General features: G+C 48.6%; 1 protein-coding gene and 2 long non-coding RNA genes across 3 annotated transcripts; 2 read left to right on the top strand and 1 right to left on the bottom strand.

The window, feature by feature from the left end:
• Nucleotides 1-1701: 1701 nt before the first annotated feature.
• Nucleotides 1702-2464, bottom strand: LOC135374447 (uncharacterized). The gene is made up of 2 exons (XR_010416904.1): nucleotides 2354-2464; nucleotides 1702-1877 (listed from the first exon to the last, which is right to left on the bottom strand). It is a non-coding gene; the product is annotated as an uncharacterized LOC135374447 (long non-coding RNA).
• An 11344-nt stretch (nucleotides 2465-13808) lies between these two features.
• On the top strand, nucleotides 13809-14801 carry LOC135374450 (uncharacterized). The gene is made up of 2 exons (XM_064607409.1): nucleotides 13809-14656; nucleotides 14717-14801. Exons 1-2 carry the CDS (start codon nucleotides 13894-13896, stop codon nucleotides 14767-14769), a joined length of 816 nt encoding a protein of 271 aa, XP_064463479.1. The 5' UTR covers nucleotides 13809-13893; the 3' UTR covers nucleotides 14770-14801.
• A 1071-nt stretch (nucleotides 14802-15872) lies between these two features.
• LOC135374445 (uncharacterized) lies at nucleotides 15873-16631 on the top strand. Its single transcript, XR_010416902.1, has 2 exons — nucleotides 15873-15979; nucleotides 16456-16631. It is a non-coding gene; the product is annotated as an uncharacterized LOC135374445 (long non-coding RNA).
• Nucleotides 16632-19473: the final 2842 nt, after the last annotated feature.

Genomic DNA, 19473 nt, shown 5'->3' with positions numbered 1-19473 from the left:
ATATGTATGCATCGGACAAGTGTAAACAAAGATGGAAGCATCAGGATGGTAAATGATGGAAAAGCCAATTACCATCAATATAGATGTTACCCTTTCTTTATTCTTGTGTTTTTTCTAACAAGTGTTTAACACTAAAGGAGTGTTGATTGTACATATCTTCATTTGACTTATTCAGTGCACCTTTTTTCCTAAGTTTTTTTATGTGAATGAGAGAGTTGTCACTTCCTGAAATAATGAAACTTTTTCAAAGTGTTTGCAAAAAAAGTGGAGTATGTACTTTGCAAAACAGCTTGTTTCAGTTCTCTTGTTTTCAAAGTGATGATGAAATTGTGACTGTATAATACTTTTCGCCATTTTTGTGAGCTGTCTGATGTAATGTATCCTACTTTCTTGCTAAGATGACTAAATAAAGGCTCTTTTCTTTTCAAAAACAAATTTATTCACTTTTAGAGTACACTACAACATGACATATTATCTGTTTTTCGTGGTATCTGTTTACGCACAAGTATTGCTATCAACCTATCATTGAGTTTAAAGTTGGTGTGTGAGAACCTCCGAGTACACTCTTCAAGTAGAAACCCACAGCAGAGAAGACTACCTACATAGAGACAATAAAGTCCACATGTGGCTGAGCCGTATCCCTGAAGTCGTTTCCTGTTGTAGTGAAATGAAGATGCTGGGTGTATGAATTTGTAGAACTCCTTGTATAGTGGTCGCATTCCGTAGCTATCGAAATAAGAAATGCTCCTATCGTTAGAGATATGGAATAGAGTCCAGTGTTCTCCCGGGGAAGATCTTGGAGCTGTATTCACCACATAAAGACCCGGTCCAGCTTTTTGCAATGCAATTTCATCGCGAGTGAAAGTTCCACGAAAGCATGTCCTTGTGCAATGGTTCCGAGCAAAAGCTGCATAAAATTCCCATTCTTCCATTTTGATTCGTTTATACGAATTTAACGCGTCTGTCTTTGTTTATTTCCTGAACACGAGGTGTCTCGGAAACAAAGAGCACTGTGACAGCTTCTGTAAGGTTAGCAGCAAATGTCAATGTGAGACGAACATTAGCTTGAAGCACTGGACTTAGTGACTGCAGTTCCACATCCGGTGTGAGGTGATAATAAAGCATAAATGTCTCTTTTGCATATGCATCCGGAGCTAGATGTATATCCTTGTTCTTAAGTTAGTGAAGCAAATTCATGTATCCCTTTGCATAGATGTCTCGTTGAAAGTCGAAGTCGTCGGTGTAGTGTTGACCGCCAACGTCGAGCACTGCTCTTTTGAGTTTAAAATTTTCAAGCTTAAAAGGGTTCCGTTCTCTATGACCCTGATATGCTTCACTCTTGACCATCAATACGGTCAACTTAGAAGGAACTCGTTCACTATAGAGATCATCAAATATCACCTGAGATTGGTTTGGAGCGATTGTCCTATACTTAATCTCTAAACCTCGAAGAAGGTATGTGGCGGGTAGTAGTAAGTACTGACCACGTTTATCCGGAAACGCACATCTTCGTCTGGACGCCATTAATTAGCAATCAGAGCTAATTGGGACCCCCCACATTAATCAGCACCCTCCAGGGAGCCATCACACTAATTGGGGAATGTCTATCTCGCGTCCAGACCAGTTGTGCGTTTCCGGATAATCGTGGTCATAAAAAATAAAAAAATAGGCAGAAAATAAAATAAAAAGATAGAAATAGAGTGGAGAGAAACAATTTATTCGAAAATCAACGATGCCGCGGCGAAGAAGCCGCTCCGCAACACCCGAGTGACCAGCGTCCGCCATGTTGGTAGTTTGCACCCAGCAGTTGCAGAGATCGACGACAGGTGGCCACTTAGTTGCAAGGCATCACACCAGATGGCGCCACCATCATAGCTCTAGACGAGAAAGACAGAACAAGATACTAGCGGCAGGTAAAAATGACAGCACTGCTAAGCAAGTCTAGGCATGCGAGAGAAAAGGTCTAACCGCTACTGCTAAACAGAAAACAGTACACATCGGGGAAAAAGGCTTACGGGGACGATCGCTTAGGCCTAACCACAACACTACGCAGCTAACACAAGGCGGGAACCACACATCGCTAAACATGCGAGAAAAGGCTGAACACGAGCGCGGTCACCGCTAAACATGGCAAACATACGAGGAAAGAGGCTTACGGAGGCGATCGCTTAGGCCTAACCCCAACACTACGCAGCTAACACAAGGCGGGAACCACACATCGCTAAACATGCGTCAACAGGCTTGGACACCGCAAAACAAGTCTAAACATGCGAGAAAAGGCTTAACACGAGCGCGGTCACCGCTAAACACGACAAACATACGAGAAAAGGAGCGCGTCAAATCACTCACTCACCTTTTCCCCCGCGGCAACTTCCAGGCAGAAACTGAGCGACCGCGGAGAACACACGTCTGCTCTCTACGAGATCCAGCCAGAAAGTGAGCGAGCGCGCGGAGCGCACGTCCGTCTTCCGCGACGGTCCGAGAGAAACTGAGAGAGGCGACGCGCAGCGGCAGCTATGGATGCGCGCGCGCCCTCTGCTCCACCCGTCCGCGCATGCGCGCGCGCGCTGCTAGCTCCCTCTGCGCCGGCCGCGGGTGTTTTCGGTTTCGGCTCTCTGCTGCGCGCGCGCGCGCGCTCCTAGCGGCGACGGGTGGCTTTTCAGTTTCGCTTTCATTCTCCGTTCTTTGCGCGCGCGCGTTTATCTCTATAAAGGCAGCGCGCACCGCGCTCGCGTCATCATTCTGACCGATACGTGGAAAACGCCATGTGTGGTTTATTCTCCTGCGTTTCTCGTCGTCGCAAGGAAAAGACAAAAAACGAAGAACTTCGCGAATTTATACGCGGCATCGTGGAGGAAGCCTTTCAAGTCCACCGTCTGGAATGGTTGCAAGCACGTCAAGAAATGTGTCAGGACAAGATGAAGACGCTCGACCGCATCTTAGCGGCGGACAGACTGGCGAACAAGAAGTCCAACTTTAGCCTGGACAATCTGTATTGGGAACGCAGTTCCGATGTAGAGGACGACGACGAGGATGTGTAAATAAAAGCAATGCATTTCTCTTCGAGTCTCAGTCTCTTCTTTTTCTTCGTGCAACGTGTACGCACGTAACATGTCTTCCCCCGAACCTTTTCGTTTCCGTCATCCCTTTCGCTGTATCTTAAGCGGCCCCTCCATGTGTGGCAAATCTACTTTCGTTGCTAACGTGGTGAGGAACCTGAACGACGTGGTAGACAAGCCTCCGTCACAAATATTCTACGTGCAGAAATATGCTTCGCCGAGCATGCAGGACGAATTCGGGGACTCCGTAAAATTTACCAAGGAGCTACCGCGAGAGTGGGACACGTCGCGCGCTACGCTGATCGTCGTCGACGATCACATGACCGACGCCGGTTCCTTGAAGGAGGTGACCGATCTTTTCATTCGGGGTTCTCACCACGCCAACGCGTCGATCTTCTTACTCGTTCAAAACATCTTTTTCGACAGTAGCCATTTTAGAACAATATCCTACAACGCCAGTTACGTCGTCCTGTGGCGCAGCGTGCACCAGATGGAACATTTCGGCCAACAGCTATTTGGCAGAAAAAGATTGGAGTATTTTCTGGACGCATATAAACAAGCGATGTCGTCGCCCCACGCATATTTACTCGTGGATCTTCACAACTATACGCACAAGGATCACAGGTTGCGTAGCAATATCTTTCCGGGAGAACGTCAATATATCTATGCTCCGAAATGAATCTCCGCCCTCACCTCACTTTACTCAAAGTACTCTCCACTCTACCCCCTCCACGCCGTCGCGACGTCTTGAGACGTTCGTCCTCGTCCGACATGAAACACCTCTCCGAAATTTGCCTCAATGTATTGAACGGAAAGGTGGCTCTAGCTCCAGATACGTTCGCGCGTTTGAAGAAGCACAAACGCTTTTTACGACGGCTCGCCTACAAAAAGATTCACAAGAATCCGCAACGTTTGAAGCGCTATCTGTCTCAGCAGCGAGGACAGGGCGTTCTTTCGTCGGTGGTTCCTCTCCTGCTTTCCGCCGTGTTGAACCTTTTCGCCAATGGCCAAGAGAATTGAAGTGACCACCTCCTCCTCCATCGGAAACATTCTTTCCTCGAAGGAGAGTGACGACGTCAAAGTGAAACTCATACTGCAAGCACTGTATCGCATACTCAAGCTCGTCATCAAGCAGTACGGATTTGACCCCTACGACAATAAAAACAAGGCGTCCGACGCTACAAATGACTTTGACTATTCGCTCCTCTCTCCAGAGGTGGACGAAGAGGAAGCGGAAAGGGTCATCTCGGAATTAAAGAAGGTTCTTTCCTGGGATCGCGAGGGTTGTGTCTCCGTGTCGGGCAAGCCCATCAGACACTCCTCCGTTTACGAACTCGTCAATTATTTGTTGCAACGTAAGACGGGAAAGAAACCTTCCTGGTTCCCCAAAGTCTCGAAACTATTGCGTCTGATTTCTCTACCCAAATCTCGCGAGCCTCAACAGCAGCAGCAGGCCTCCATTGCGTGGACGACTTATGGAGGGATATGAGAAACCAGAGGGTGGTTTGGGGGGTGTGGAACGCTATAGAAAAGCGCATCACTTGAGCAAAAAGAAGGCTCTCGCCATTCTCAGAAAGCTGGATGCCTACACGCTACACCATCCGGTCAGAAGAAAGTTTAATAGGAGACGCATCATCGCGCTCAAGATCAACGACGTGTGGCAAATGGACCTCGCCGATTTTTCAAAATACAAGAGATTCAACGGTGGCTACCGCTACATTCTCGTGGCAATCGATTCCCTCTCCCGCTTTCTGCGCACCCTCCCGCTAAAGACGAAGCGCCCCGCCGAAATGAAAAGGGCCATGGTAAGACTTTTTCGGGGAGGTAACGTACCTACACGCATCTTTTGCGACAGAGGCGGGGAATTCTACAACAAGACCGTCAAGGAGTATCTCTCACGAAAGAAGGTTCACATGTATTCTACCTTCTCTCCAGTAATCAAAGCATCGCAGGCAGAGCGCGTCATACGCACTTTACGCGACAGAATATTCCGTTATTTTAGAGTAACGGGAAAATACCACTTCGTTTCCGCGCTTCCCAAGATCGTGCGCGACTACAACACCACCAAACACAGGACTTTGGGCATCAGCCCGTCCGAAGTCACGCCCGAAAACGAATTGGAGCTGTTCAATAAGATAAATGGGAAGCCCGTCGTACCCTCCGTGAAAAAGAAGCTCAAACTGGGGGATAAAGTGAGGGTCCTACTACACAGAAAAGGTTTTCATAAGAGCTCGGAAGGGAGTTGGTCGCCTCAGATTTTCACCGTCTCCCGCCTGAGAGACACCTCTCCTCCCGTCGTACACCTGGAAGATTACCGGGGTAAGGGAGTGGACGGATCTTTCTACCCGGAGGAGGTACTCGTCGTAACCCGAGACGCCAATCAGCCGTGGCCAGTAACGAAAGTGCTGAGAAAGAAGCAACTGAACGGTCAGAGCTTCTCCTTGGTTCGCTGGTTCGGTTACGACAAAGAACACGACAGTTGGGTTCCGAGCAGCGACGTGGTCAAGATTGGGAAATGATGTCAGACATCTACGTCCACCTGCTCTCGAACGCCAGCATGGATAAGTTTCCCTCGAATAAACTCAACGCCTTCACGGTAGCTTTCGATAGTCCGCTTCAAGTCGGTCTGATGGATCTCAGCATAAGTAACGATTTTTTAAATATCGGGTACGAAAGGCAAGATGCGAAAATCGAGGTTTCTTTCGAGGACACGGTCGAAGCCGGCAGAACTTTTCGTGTCACCTCGGATCTCGAGAGGGATTTGGGAAAAGCCCTTTCGGAATTTGACATTTCTTTCGCGTACAATAAATCGCGATACGACTTCGTCTTACCCGTGGACGTGAAAGCCGTGGAATTGGACCCTCGGCTCGCACAGGCGCTCGACGCCTCGCTAGCGTCCCGCGAAGCAGGTCGTGCGGTGAAACCTCCCAAATTGAGCGAACGCGAAGCCACCTCCATCTTATTGGAGCACGCCGCACCCGTCGCTTTCGGCAACGTCACTCTGAATTCGGAAACCACGTCCCTACGGAACACACTCAACAAGTATTTCCAGACGCACAAGCTGGACGCCTCGCTAGAATTCGCGGATAACGTATACTCTCTGAAAACACCGAAAGGGTTGCACGTGGCGGAACCCATTGTCAAGCTGCTACATCTCACACCCGTCGAGGGACACGAAGAAACGCTACGCGTCTCTCTCCCCGTAGCGCGTCAATTTTCTTTCACGATCAAGACGAAAATTCCTCGATCTTTGCAAGTACATGTGCCTCCCGGCTATTATGCGACGCCGCAAGCACTTCTAAATGCGATTAACCAGCGCGTAGGCGTACGTGCGCGCTTAAGCTTCGACGGAACCGAACAGAAATGTAAAATTCGGCTTTCCGAGGGCACCTCCACCTCAACACTTTCCGAGTACCTGGCCGTGCTTTTGGGCTTCGAATCGCGTACCGTGTTCACGGGGGATGAGGATGCCACGAGCTCCGTCGAGGTACTCCTGGAACCCCCGTTTCACAACATAATCGTGTACACGGATATCGTGGAACCCACATACGTGGGGAGCGGGAAAAACCCGATATTAAAAATACTACCCTTTTATTACGAGAAAGACAAGCACGTCATCACCTACACGTTAGATAACATCCAGTATTTTAACCTGTCTCAATTCGAAATTCCTTCAGTGACGATCGTTCTCGCGGACGAAACGGGAAGACGTTTGCCGTTGCGGTCCAAAGGCAGAACCAATCTAACGTTGCATTTCAAATATGTACCGTAATTCCCCCAAAATAATTCCCGTGTACACGGGACCCCTTTTCCAACGAGGGGGCGGTGTGTTGAGCAACATATCCAAGTTTATCGTTCCCATCTGGCAGCAAATAACACCGATCGCCAAGAGAACGTTGAAGCGCTTGGCGCGGAATTTGGCCGATGGCGAAGGAATATCGCGCGCAGTAAAAAAGACGGCCATAGCAACGGGGAGAGACGTGCTGGATTCCATGGAGGGCTCTGGAAACAACAATGGGAAGAAACGCCGCAAACGACAACAAAAGGCGCCGACACACGACGCACCTGCAGATATCTTTGGTACGCCGTGAAGGTCACACATCCGCTGCGCGCGCTCCGTCATGACGTCAACGAAAGGAAAAATACAGACGCCGATCTGTCGAACGAGTGATGTGATGATATTCGAACCCCCTTCCATTCAATACGGCGTGGAAGATACTTCGTACCAACTTTTTTATCCGGTCAACGGGGTAAATAATTCCGTGATCGAGTTTTGTATTCAAAATTTGCAAAGGGCACACTTGGATCTCTACGGCAGTTTCGTGTCTTTGACCGTGCGCATTATTCGCGACGACGGGGAAGAAATGGACGAGAAAGATGTCGTTTTCCCAATAAACCACCTGTTGAGCGGCATGTTTAAGACGGTCACCGTTTATGCGAACAACAAACTCGTCAGTTCCAACGAGTTGTACGCCTACAGGAGTATTTTGGACGTCGTGCTTCATTCCACGCCCACGGCTCAAGAAACAGTGCACGCGGCTGGACTTTATGTCGAGGACGACGAACATTTAAAGGACGATTACGACGTCTCGTCTCGCGGTCCGAAACAACGTTACGAAGCGACGAAGGGTGGAAAATACTTTAACCTGGTCGGTCAGATCAATACCGACCTGTTTCAACAGCCGCGCCTGATGGTACCTGCCGTCGAAATTCGCGTCGTTTTCCTATTAAACAACGACGAATTTAAACTCGTATCGGTCCCCAAAGACAAGAAAACGTACAATTACGAGGTGGACATTAAAGAAATGACGTTACACTTGAAAAAGGTGACGCTGGCACCTTCCCTGTTTTTGGAATACGAGCGTCGGCTTCAGACCACGCCGGCCATCTACGTGTTACGCGGATTGGAAACCAAGGTGCGGAGCTTGAGTGCCGGGAGCTTGGACGCTCACTTTGAAAACGTTTACCCCGAAAGGGTACCTTCCAAATTATGCGTCGCCCTGCTCGCCACGTCCGACTTTCTCGGCGACATCCAATCGAACCCCTACAAATTCCGTCATTACGACATGTCTCATTCGATGCTCTCCGTGGACGGCCAGCAAGTGCGAGCCGAGTACGACTTTCAGAACGACCTCGTCAAAATTCCCTACTTTAACTTCTTGCAAGAACTGGGAGAGAAACATTTCAAGTATAGCTACGAGCGATTTAAAACGAACGGGTTCCTCCTCTACTTTAACTTGGACGTGAACAAGTGTTCTTCTCCTTCGCATTTGAACGAGTGGCGAAAAGGAAACGTTCGCCTGCAATTACGCTTCGCTAAAGCCCTTCCACACGCGGTCACCGTCCTCTTGATTTCCGAGTGTCCCAAGCTCATGTACGTCGACAAGGACCGTACGGTCACCTTCCCATAAAAAAAAAAGATGTACGAGAGCGACATCTTGGAACTCGTGTCCCTGAACCCCCTCGCTTCCTCCATGCTGAGAGGCATTTGCGCTTCCGACGAAGCCTTCGTTTTACGCAAGCCCGGTTATTTAATCATCAATACGGAAGAGCGAAGAAGACGCGGGCAGCACTGGGTGCTCTACCTGAAAAACTACGACGGGTCTGCCGTGTTTTTCGACAGCTACGGACTTCCCCCCATCGAAGCAAACCTTCGAAGGACTTTACCTGTAGTGGACGAGTATAACGACAAGTGTATTCAATCGCCTTTTTCGCCTTACTGCGGGCTTTTTTGTATCTACGTAGCCACGCGCATGTCGAAACGCTACAGCTTGAAAAGTTGTGTATCCATGTTTTCCTGTAACCTCGAAGAGAATGACGAAACAATTAAACGTCTCCTCGTGAGCGAACTCGTTTCGTAAAAAATAGTCTATTTATTTTTTCACGACATACACAAGACCCTTGCGAGACGATCTTCCAACGTGCTGACCCGACGCTCACCGTCGTCGTCGCCGGTCTGCACCGTGACGTCGAGGGATGTGTGGAGAAGCCAGTAGCGACAGACGATAGGTCGGTTGAAACCCGCGTTGATGAGACACGGGTCGACTGTCTCTCCTCGTCTATACTTTTCCAACAGCTCGAGCTTGTAATCTACGAAACGCTTCATTTTCTTTGCAATCTTCCCACTGACGGTGAACAGACGTAGGGGTATCGTCTTGAGAATCGAGCGAAAGTCTCCCTCGCAGCTATCGCCGTGAATATAATCGCGTAATCGCAGCAAGTCCATACATTCGCGTTTGCACAAAGGTGGCAAACCTCTGCTCGGGCGTCATCATGACTGAGACGGAATGAGAGTAGACAACCTTTTTTTTATTTCTCGTTACACATGAATTAGGCTCCAGCTTTGGTTTCGTAGCCGGGAAGGCAGCCCAAATACGGACGAAGGCTCGAGTCTAGCCAATGGCTGGGGTTTCTCGACCAGAGTCCACCGCAGCGACAGGTAGTCAGTTGATCGCCCATTCGCAAAAAGAAGGTCTTTGGAGGAGGTTTGAAGGTTAGGACCAGAGGTAGATCTCCCGTCAGTAGCCATTCGTAATCTGCAACGAAAGGAGTGTGAGAAACGCGTGTTTTTTTTTTAACTCAAACACACACACGTACAATCTTCTTCAGTCACAGAGTGACACTGATGGTCCATCTTCTCCATCTTCCTTCAATAGTCGAAGTCCTTCGCAACGTACGTCGAACGGTACCGTCCGACAGCCGAGAAACGGGCGAATCAATCGGTCCGTCCAATGCTTTTGCTCTGAAAAAAATGTGAACGATTATAGAACGTATTAAAAAAAAATAACGAGGAAGCGTACCTTTGGACCACAATCCACCGCAATTGGTGCAGAAGAAGCGGGCGCTGCCAATCTCCCAAAATATGTGAGGCGGGAAAAAACCGACTTCACGCGCAGCAAAAGTGTTGTACACTGGAAACGAAACTCTTCAAACATTTCGACGATGATGATGACGTCATGGGTATTACTTACGAGGATCTACCAAGCTGATCATGATGGAATGACGATCGAACGTTCGCTTCGACATTTATAGTAAAGCTTTACCTCTCACTCTCTATGACGTCATTGAACGTGTTTAAACATGTTTGGACGTGTTTGGACGTGTTTAGACACAGGCGACGAAGTCGTCCCTGGACACACTACTTCCTCTCTCTCTCTCTCTCTATGACGTCATTGAACGTGTTTGAACATGTTTGAACGTGTTTGAACATGTTGTGACGTGTGTAGACACGAACCCCGCAATACGAAAAACGTCACGCAGTACAAATTAGATTGGTGGTTAGTGTGTCGCGCCCAGTGTAGAAGGATCCTGGGTTCGAATCCCACTCTGGGTCTTCTTGTCGTCATGTACAAGTCGTCCCAGAGTGTTAGCTAGAAATTAGTGTAATGTTTTATTCAACGTCGATGGTATTATCATTGTCATATGCGACATCGCAAAAAGGCGCGAAAGACGGAAGGCGGGGTGGTCAAAGTACAGACGACACCGTCGCAATGCGAGGAGGAGGAGAGCGGTGTAGCGACTATAAAAGGTGCGCTGGTTCTACGACGATTGACAGGAAGCCCACGAGGGGCGTCCATCCACGACACGAGGCGTTTCGTGGACCAAAATGTAAGTTGACCGTCTCTGCTGTGAGAGTGTATTCTATGTATGACATTGTTTTTCAGGAACCGATAGCCGCTGTCACCGCATGACACTGACCACAGGGACTCATCCCATCCTCTCTCATCATCATCAATCTCAAGCGTTCCTCAACTGAAGGGAAAAGTGAGCATTGTTTCGTGAGGGGGAATCTCGTACTGATTTTGTTTGACCGCAGTGCCGCGCTGTCTCGTATGTCAGTACGACCCCATCGATGCCATGCTCGTGGCCGTAGAAAGAGAGCACGAAGCTAGAATAGAGAATCTCGGTAATAGCCCAGTCGTCCTTTCAGATGACGACGACGACAGAGTCAGTAGTCCGCCTTTCGTAATACCTGAAACGGACGACGACGACGACGAATTGCTCATGTGGGAAGGGGATCAGTCGTATGCAGATTTCATTCCTCTGTCTGGTAGGGTTCGAGATGAATCACCAGATGCAAGCCCAGAATTTCGAAACGAAGCTGAGCCTGTCCAGGGTCGTAGAATCGTTGAATTGAGAGAACACGTCGTAGAGAATCATCCCTCCGTCACGGAGAGAGGATTCCTTCCTTTTTTTGTCACAGACGAGGCATTTGACGGAACGGCTGCTAGGTACACGCTTCTCTGTTCCCCGCACGACGACAACGTCGACGATTTGCGACTCTATCTACCGAGCATAGCTCCAGTAATCACGCGCGTCCTCGAAGCTTATCCCATGCCTTTCAAATTTTGTCTGTGCTCGAAGGCGCTCATGGTTAAGGACGGAGCCGACGGGTTGACTTCGCATCTCCTTCACGTGAACCTTCACATGAGAGTCGTTCATAACCGCCAAGAAATCGAAGGCGCGATAAATGCTGCCATCACAGAGTCCTCGCAACGCGTTGAAAACTATGCGAGAGAAGGGTCTGGTTTCACCTCGAACGACGTCCAATGTGTCGACTTAAAACTAACGCGCTTAAAACCGAAGCGGATAGGATGCACGATCGAGCTTCCCGAGCTGCTAAAGAGAAAAACAAAGACTCTCACAAACGTCAAACTTCCGCCGAATCACGAAAACGAGTGTTTCAAGTTATGCGTGCTGGCACTCTTACATCCTTTGAGGAGCAAACCAAACCTGCATGTAAGATACCACAAGTACATGAATCCTTCCCATCCGGAGACGCGCGTAACGTACTGGCCGCCCTGCTTCCCAGTCACTTACGAAGACATTACCCTGTGGGAGAGAAAAAACAAAATCTCCGTCTACATCTACGTGTTCGACGAGCAGACGAGTTCGATATCTACCGGACGGGTTCCCTGCACGCTCTATAAGGATAAAGTCCACCTGCTCGAGGTTAGGGAGCATTTCTATGGGATCCGAAAATTTAGCACTTTCATGGGACGAAGTGACTACTTTTATTGCGAGAAATGCACGTCCGGTTACGGAACGAGAGAGGCATTGCAGCAACACGAACGTCTGTGTCGAGACGTAAACGAAGTGATTCTCGAAATGCCAAAAGCGGGGGAGTGTGTCTCCTTCAACAAGATACAGTACATGCATCCCTATCCTTATTTCGCAGTGTTGGACACGGAGAGCGTTTTGGAAAAAAACGCGCTCGTGAAGGACGCCTCGAGTGTGCACAGGATGAGCTCGTATAGCATTGTGCTAGTGAGAAGTTGTGATGGGAAAATAATGGACGTAGATGGCTATTTGGGACCCAACGCGGCAGAGAAATGCTTGCTCTCGCTCAAGCGATTTAGTGATCAAATCGATAGGTTGAACAGTTGTCCCGCGCCGTTTGGTCATGAGTATGGAAGACCACTTTCGGCACGCGAGCGCTACACACTGCGAATTTTGTGGAATCGAATTTAACCGACATACGCGGAAGGTATCGCATCACGACCACACCCGCTTCGTAGAGTCCGGTTCTTCGAATTTTGTCGCGACGCTGTGTGATACGTGTAACCTTACGTGTCGTAATACCAAAGAACTCGTCGTGTGCGTGCACAACCTGCAGTACGATTTGAGCTCCCTTCTCCGCCACATGCACGTTCTAAATCTGGGCGAGCCGTGGATCTTAGCTTCGAGCTCGGAAAAGATAAGAGGGTTCAACATTGGCGATCTCCATTTCCGCGATACCACGCAGTTTTTCAACCTCTCCTTGTCGAACCTGGTGGAAACCCTGCTCGCCAGCGGTGGTGAAAGCGCGTTTCATTGTACCCGTCAAATGTTTGGTGACCGTTTCCGACGCCTCCTCAGGAAGGGCATTTACCCGTACACCTTCGTCGACAGTTTCGAAGCGTACAATTTGCCCGCACTACCGCCAAAGGAAGCTTTCAAAAGCGACCTGAACGACCAAGAGATCACGGATGAGGACTATCAGTACGCCCTCGAGATTTTCGAATTGTTCGAATGTAAGAACCTCGGCGGTTACACGCGTCTCTACGTCACGCTCGACGCCTGTCAGCTCTGCGACGTCGTACTGTATTTCAGGAAGATTGCGCTAGAGACGGATAGGTTAGATATCCTACGCACAGTGTCCCTCGCCAGTTACGCGTGGAGCAGCGCTCTGAAGCTCAACAAAGTCAAACTCGAGCTCATGAGCGATCGCGAGATGTACGAAACGATCGAGAAGGGAATCAGGGGAGGCATTTGTATTAGCTTCCACAGACACTGTCGGGCTAATCACGAGGGGTGCGACGATTACGATCCCCAGCAAGAAAAGACTTTTATCCAGTACCTCGACGTGAACAGTTTGTACCCGTACGCGATGACTTTCCATCTCCCGACAGGTGGTTTTGAGTGGGTGGATCCTTCGAGGTGGAGCGAGATCGATTTTCTCAACATTCCTCACGATTCGGAAGTGGGTTACGTGTACGTGGTAGACTTGTCATATCCCGAAGAACTGCACGCGCTCACTAGGGATTTTTCCCTGGCACCCGAACACAGGTGCGTGGACGAGAACGAACTCTCCCCCTACCAACGCCACCTGAAAGATGCGTTGGCGCTGAACGCCCCTTCCACAACGAAACTCTTGCTGACGTGCTACGACAAAGCACGCTACGTCGTTCATTATGCACTGCTCGCTCTGTACATGAGGTTGGGCATGAAAATAAAACGTGTTCACAGCATCCTCTCGTTCCGCCAAGACAACTTTTTGCGAACCTTCGTGCAGAGAAACGTCGCGTTGAGGAATGCCGCGAGCACGAAATTCGAGCGACTTCTGTACAAAACCATGTCGAACAGCACGTTCGGTAAGTCGATACAAAATGTGAGACGGATGAAAAAGTATGCCCTAGCCTACGACAAAGAAAGCGCGCTCCGAAAAGCTAGCTCCGTCGACAGTCAGCATTTTCACATTCTGAGTGATAAGTGCATCTTGTACGAGATGAAACAACGCCGCATCAAATGCACGCACCCCCTTTACGTGGGCTTTGCCATTCTTGAAATATCCAAAGTCCGAATGTACAGCTTCATCTACGAGTCGCTCTTTTCTCGCTTGACATGTCCAGTGCAATTGATCTATAGCGACACGGACAGCGTAATTTTTTCTCTCACGTGTGAAAGCCTGGAAGAGCAGCTGATGAAGATTGAGAGTGAGTTAGATCTGTCTTCCTATCCGCCGGACCACCCACTTTTCAACGACGAGCACGCGAATCAGATGGGGTACTTCAAAGACGAGACGGGGGGCGGAGTTATTCAGGAAGTCGTAGCCATCCGAGCGAAAATGTACAGCATTCTCTTGGCTGGGTCACACAAACAGATCGCGAGAGCCAAAGGAGTTAAGAAAGACGTGGTGAGGAAACATTTATTGCACGAAGTGTACCGAGATTCTCTGTTCAATGAAAAGGCGGTCTCTCAGAAGCAGTGCACCATCCAGAGTATAAAGCAAACGATGTACACCATTTCGAGACTCAAGAAGAGCTTGGTCCCCTACGACGACAAACGCTATCTCGTGGATGCCGTACACTCCTTCCCTTATGGGAGCTGCGAATACGGTAAGCTTTCCTAGTATTTTGACGCGTATCGCATTACGATAGTACTCCCTCTTTGTGCAGCACCGGAAAACCCGGAAGAGAGCCCGAGACCGTCGACGTCAGGCATCGAGTAACCGCGGAACAAAGAGCTGCACGCGCATGTAATCGAGAATAAAAGTTCTAGTCGAGACATCCTTCTCTCTCTCTCTCTCTCGCAGACAGGAGAAGCACGGGACATCGTGGCAGTGTGGTAGCGGAATGGGTGTATGAAAAGAATTACCATTCCGTCATCGTGCTGACGCAGTGACCCGCGCAATGACGGCGCTGCGATGAAGATTCCCCTTTTCTGGCACGTCTGATCTCACGAACGCAGCATTACGAGATGATCAGACAAGGGAGGGAGGGTGCAGGCATCTATTGACCAACTCTTTTGTATGTATTCAATAAAGATGTTTCAGTGAAAGAACACGCAGAGTCTCGTCAAAGTTATTCGGACTGTTTAATGCGTTGCATGTCAATAACCAATCGGTATTTCAATAAATCAATGACCAAATTGGCGATGTAGACTGCTTGCAAATGTCGCTGCTTCCGCAGGGCGTGCTTAATATGAGCGATGGCACGAGCTAGAAGGTCCACGATGTCTGCAGCGATGTAGTTGAATTCTGCATTGGCCAAGCTCACAAATTCGCTCATCAGTCCCAGGGGTCCGTCAGGAACCGTTATGCAGACGTTCTTGTAACGGGCGTAGATCCGACGCACCATCTCCTGCAGCGGCCCCGGCGAGATCTCTCCTATATTGCCAAAGCCTACCATGTCTATCACGTAGCGAAAAGCAGTGATGACGAGCTCGTTGCGGGGACTTTCGCCGTTGAAACATTCCTTCTCCACTTCTTCCCAAGAAGCGTGGGTACGGGAACAATTTTGTAAAGAGTGGTAGCTGAACATCTTCATGTAGTGATGACGCGAGCGCGGTGCGCGCTGCCTTTATACAGATAAACGCGCGCGCGCAAAGAACGGAGAATGAAAGCGAAACTGAAAAGCCACCCGTCGCCGCTAGGAGCGCGCGCGCGCGCGCGCAGCAGAGAGCCGAAACCGAAAACACCCGCGGCCGGCGCAGAGGGGGCTAGTAGCGCGCGCGCGCATGCGCGGACGGGTGGAGCAGAGGGCGCGCGCGCATCCATAGCTGCCGCTGCGCGTCGCCTCTCTCAGTTTCTCTCGGACCGTCGCGGAAGACGGACGTGCGCTCCGCGCGCTCGCTCACTTTCTGGCTGGATCTCGTAGAGAGCAGACGTGTGTTCTCCGCGGTCGCTCCGTTTCTGCCTGGAAGTTGCCGTGGGGGAAAAGGTGAGTGAGTGATTTGACGCGCTCCTTTTCTCGTATGTTTGCCGTGTTTAGCGGTGACCGCGCTCGTGTTAAGCCTTTTCTCGCATGTTTAGACTTGTTTTGCGGTGTCCAAGCCTGTTGACGCATGTTTAGCGATGTGTGGTTCCCGCCTTGTGTTAGCTGCGTAGTGTTGGGGTTAGGCCTAAGCGATCGCCCCCGTAAGCCTCTTTCCTCGTATGTTTGCCGTGTTTAGCGGTGACCGCGCTCGTGTTAAGCCTTTTCTCGCATGTTTAGCGATGTGTGGTTCCCGCCTTGTGTTAGCTGCGTAGTGTTGTGGTTAGGCCTAAGCGATCGTCCCCGTAAGCCTTTTTCCCCGATGTGTACTGTTTTCTGTTTAGCAGTAGCGGTTAGACCTTTTCTCTCGCATGCCTAGACTTGCTTAGCAGTGCTGTCATTTTTACCTGCCGCTAGTATCTTGTTCTGTCTTTCTCGTCTAGAGCTATGATGGTGGCGCCATCTGGTGTGATGCCTTGCAACTAAGTGGCCACCTGTCGTCGATCTCTGCAACTGCTGGGTGCAAACTACCAACATGGCGGACGCTGGTCACTCGGGTGTTGCGGAGCGGCTTCTTCGCCGCGGCATCGTTGATTTTCGAATAAATTGTTTCTCTCCACTCTATTTCTATCTTTTTATTTTATTTTCTGCCTATTTTTTTATTTTTTATGACCACGATTATCCGGAAACGCACAACTGGTCTGGACGCGAGATAGACATTCCCCAATTAGTGTGATGGCTCCCTGGAGGGTGCTGATTAATGTGGGGGGTCCCAATTAGCTCTAATTGCTAATTAATGGCGTCCAGACGAAGATGTGCGTTTCCGGATAAACGTGGTCAGTACTTACTACTGCGGGTGTCGTTTGAAGTCTTCTTTCAATGCCAACGAGTACGCTTGGAGAAACCTGCACACGTCGGAGGTAGAGCACAATTCGAGAAAACTCTATTGTATGCTTTTCAGTCTCGCTGGGACCAGAGAGGAGCCTAAATTCGTCAGTGCATTGTCTTAGCACCACTCGTATATCGGTGTTATTAAGGACAAATTTCTCTTGCTGACAGATGTCGCTAAAGATAGGAGAATAAAGATCACAGAGAGTTGATCCTTTGGTGCGTTTATAGCGTGCGAAAAGTCCTTTTGCTTCGTTGGGGACAGCAAAATTTTCAGATTCTCCCACTGGATCTGGTTCGTAAAGCATTGCAGACAGGGTGTGAGTTTGAGTAACATTGTTTGCATTTGTAACAATGTCCAAGTAAGAACGATAGGCATAATGTTCAAAATTAGATACCAGAGTCGAATTAAGATAAATGTGGACATGATGAAAGAGAGAAGATGCAAATGCTTGTACAGGAATAACGTAGTCAGTTGTCACTGTACTGCCAGTTGTAGTCAATGCTGCGTCTCCATTTTTACGCACAACTCTACATTGAATGTGTAAGAAACTCGACTGGAGATCAAAGAAGCCGCCACCGAGACCTGGAACATTATATTCAATCACACCGCTCGAGGTAGGTGCAGAAATGGGGAAAAACTCCACATATTCTGACTTCTCCAGAGAAAAGTTTGTCGGTGGAACAGAAAACAGGTCCAACTGATTCGTTGTGCAGAAGCAAGAATTTTTATGTACTAAGGCGATGGTAGACATCTTTTTTTCCTCAGGTGAAAAAGTCAACCTTTCTTCGTTGGTTTTACTGATCGATCAATTCTGTTGCCCTTGCTTTTATTACGTTTCATACCCTTCCCTCTGAGTATAGGTATAAACCGCTGCACCAACTCAGAAAAAAAGCCAGATCCAACTTGATAAAGAGGAGCTGAGTAATGTGGCAATGGTTGATCTCGTTTACCGCTGCCGAAATGCGATATACAACAGGGTGTCTGAGTTATATGCATTTTCGAAAATGTAATGTTACTCCCACATGACCAGAACCAGCAATGAAGGGAATGAAATCACCTATCTCGTTTGCCAGTTCGATTTGAATGCTAGTCAGCTCCTTGACAGTCACATATTTATAGTAAAGATTTGTGAAAGAGTAGGACATAACCTCATTCCGACTCTGCAGTCTAAATGGGAGAAGTCGAAGAAGGGGTGCGGTTATATCACCTACAGCTTCACTTTCGATGATATCGCTGTAAACGAAAATGTAATTTTGCGCTGGGAAGAGGCAGACATCACGCTGAGCAACTGTGAAACTGGAGAAGGTTGTTTGTTTTCCAAATCCAAGCATCAGAGCTAAATATGGGTGAAATGTAACGTAACCCTCATTGCGACGTTCCAGTTGACAAACTCCATTATAGGGATTGTAAAATATGAGACGAGCATCTTCTGGTAGGTGTAAATTTGCTCGATATGCGTGATTTATCGCATCGGCGAGGTCCTTCCCTGACTCATAATACCCTTCTGGAACTTCGTATTTGGTTGTACGTGAACGATACGTGATTAGGGTGACTTTCTCTTCAGTGTCCACCTGATATTTCAATACTTTTACTGGCTGGCCTTCATCCAATTCCGAAGAACCGATAATCTTTTCAGGAAGGCCAAGCTTAGCAGAGAGAGTTGAACTTAATTCCAGACCAGTATTTAGTGGAAGTTGTATTTCATAATGACCACTGACTCGTATTATTTTGGCTTGGTTTTTCAAGTGTTTCATTAGAAGTTGACGAAAAGGTACAATAATGTTTTCTCCCGCAAGAAACTTAACTTGCTCTGTCGTGGTTACGCCACCGAAGAGGCTAGTCTCCGATATACCATTAACGATATCTGTGACATTATTAATTGCAAATGGGATATTCACCTCCGCCAGAGCAACCTCCCACTTTCCATCTAATTGCACTGGCTGAGCTAGTTTAACTCTGAACTTGCTCATTGTGTTACTAGGAAATACATCACTCGAGGCGTTTGACAGTAAGTTGACATAGAACTGGCTCGCCATTGTTTATCTTTTTCTAAAATGAAAACAACATGATCGTGAGGAGTTCTTTTAAACCAAGAGCGAAGTCAAATGGGCGCGAAATTTAAAATTTGGGGGCGCAGGTAGCGCCATCTGTTGAACGGCGGTAAATTTGCTGGAAGTGCTGCCATCTCTAGATGAACGAACTCAACTCCCCATGACGCCACCTGGCGTAAAAGAAATCAAACAACCTCTCCACTCCACACGATTCTATTCTGATTAGCGACGCAAGTAAACATGTAGAGCCCGTGGCCCAGTGGCTTAAGATGCTCGTCAGACAACCTAAAGGACCCAAGTTCGATTCCTAGTGTGTTTCACCATGACGTCATTATTGTTACTTAATCTTATCATTGATATCATATCACTAAGATTAACTATGTGACGTCACTGATTAACCATCTTATCCACTGACCCCACTGATATGAGTGGGGAGCGGCTGCGGCTTGGAGTGACGTCATATGTCCTTGATGACGTCATTTCCTGTTTGACGTCATTTCCTGGCTGCAGAGTTAATC

The sequence above is a fragment of the Ornithodoros turicata genome, unplaced genomic scaffold, assembly GCF_037126465.1.
Source record: "Ornithodoros turicata isolate Travis unplaced genomic scaffold, ASM3712646v1 Chromosome62, whole genome shotgun sequence".
NCBI classification, from domain to species: domain Eukaryota; kingdom Metazoa; phylum Arthropoda; class Arachnida; order Ixodida; family Argasidae; genus Ornithodoros; species Ornithodoros turicata.
Note: the sequence above shows the minus strand (reverse complement) of the source record. Positions and strands in the feature narration are given on the sequence as shown.

Coding starts and splice junctions, on each gene's coding strand:
- LOC135374450 (XM_064607409.1), top strand. CDS start 13,894: ATGTCGAACAGCACGTTCGGTAAGTCGATACAAAATGTGAGACGGATG. Junction 14,657..14,716: donor TTATGGGAGCTGCGAATACG/GTAAGCTTTCCT, acceptor CTCTTTGTGCAG/CACCGGAAAACCCGGAAGAG.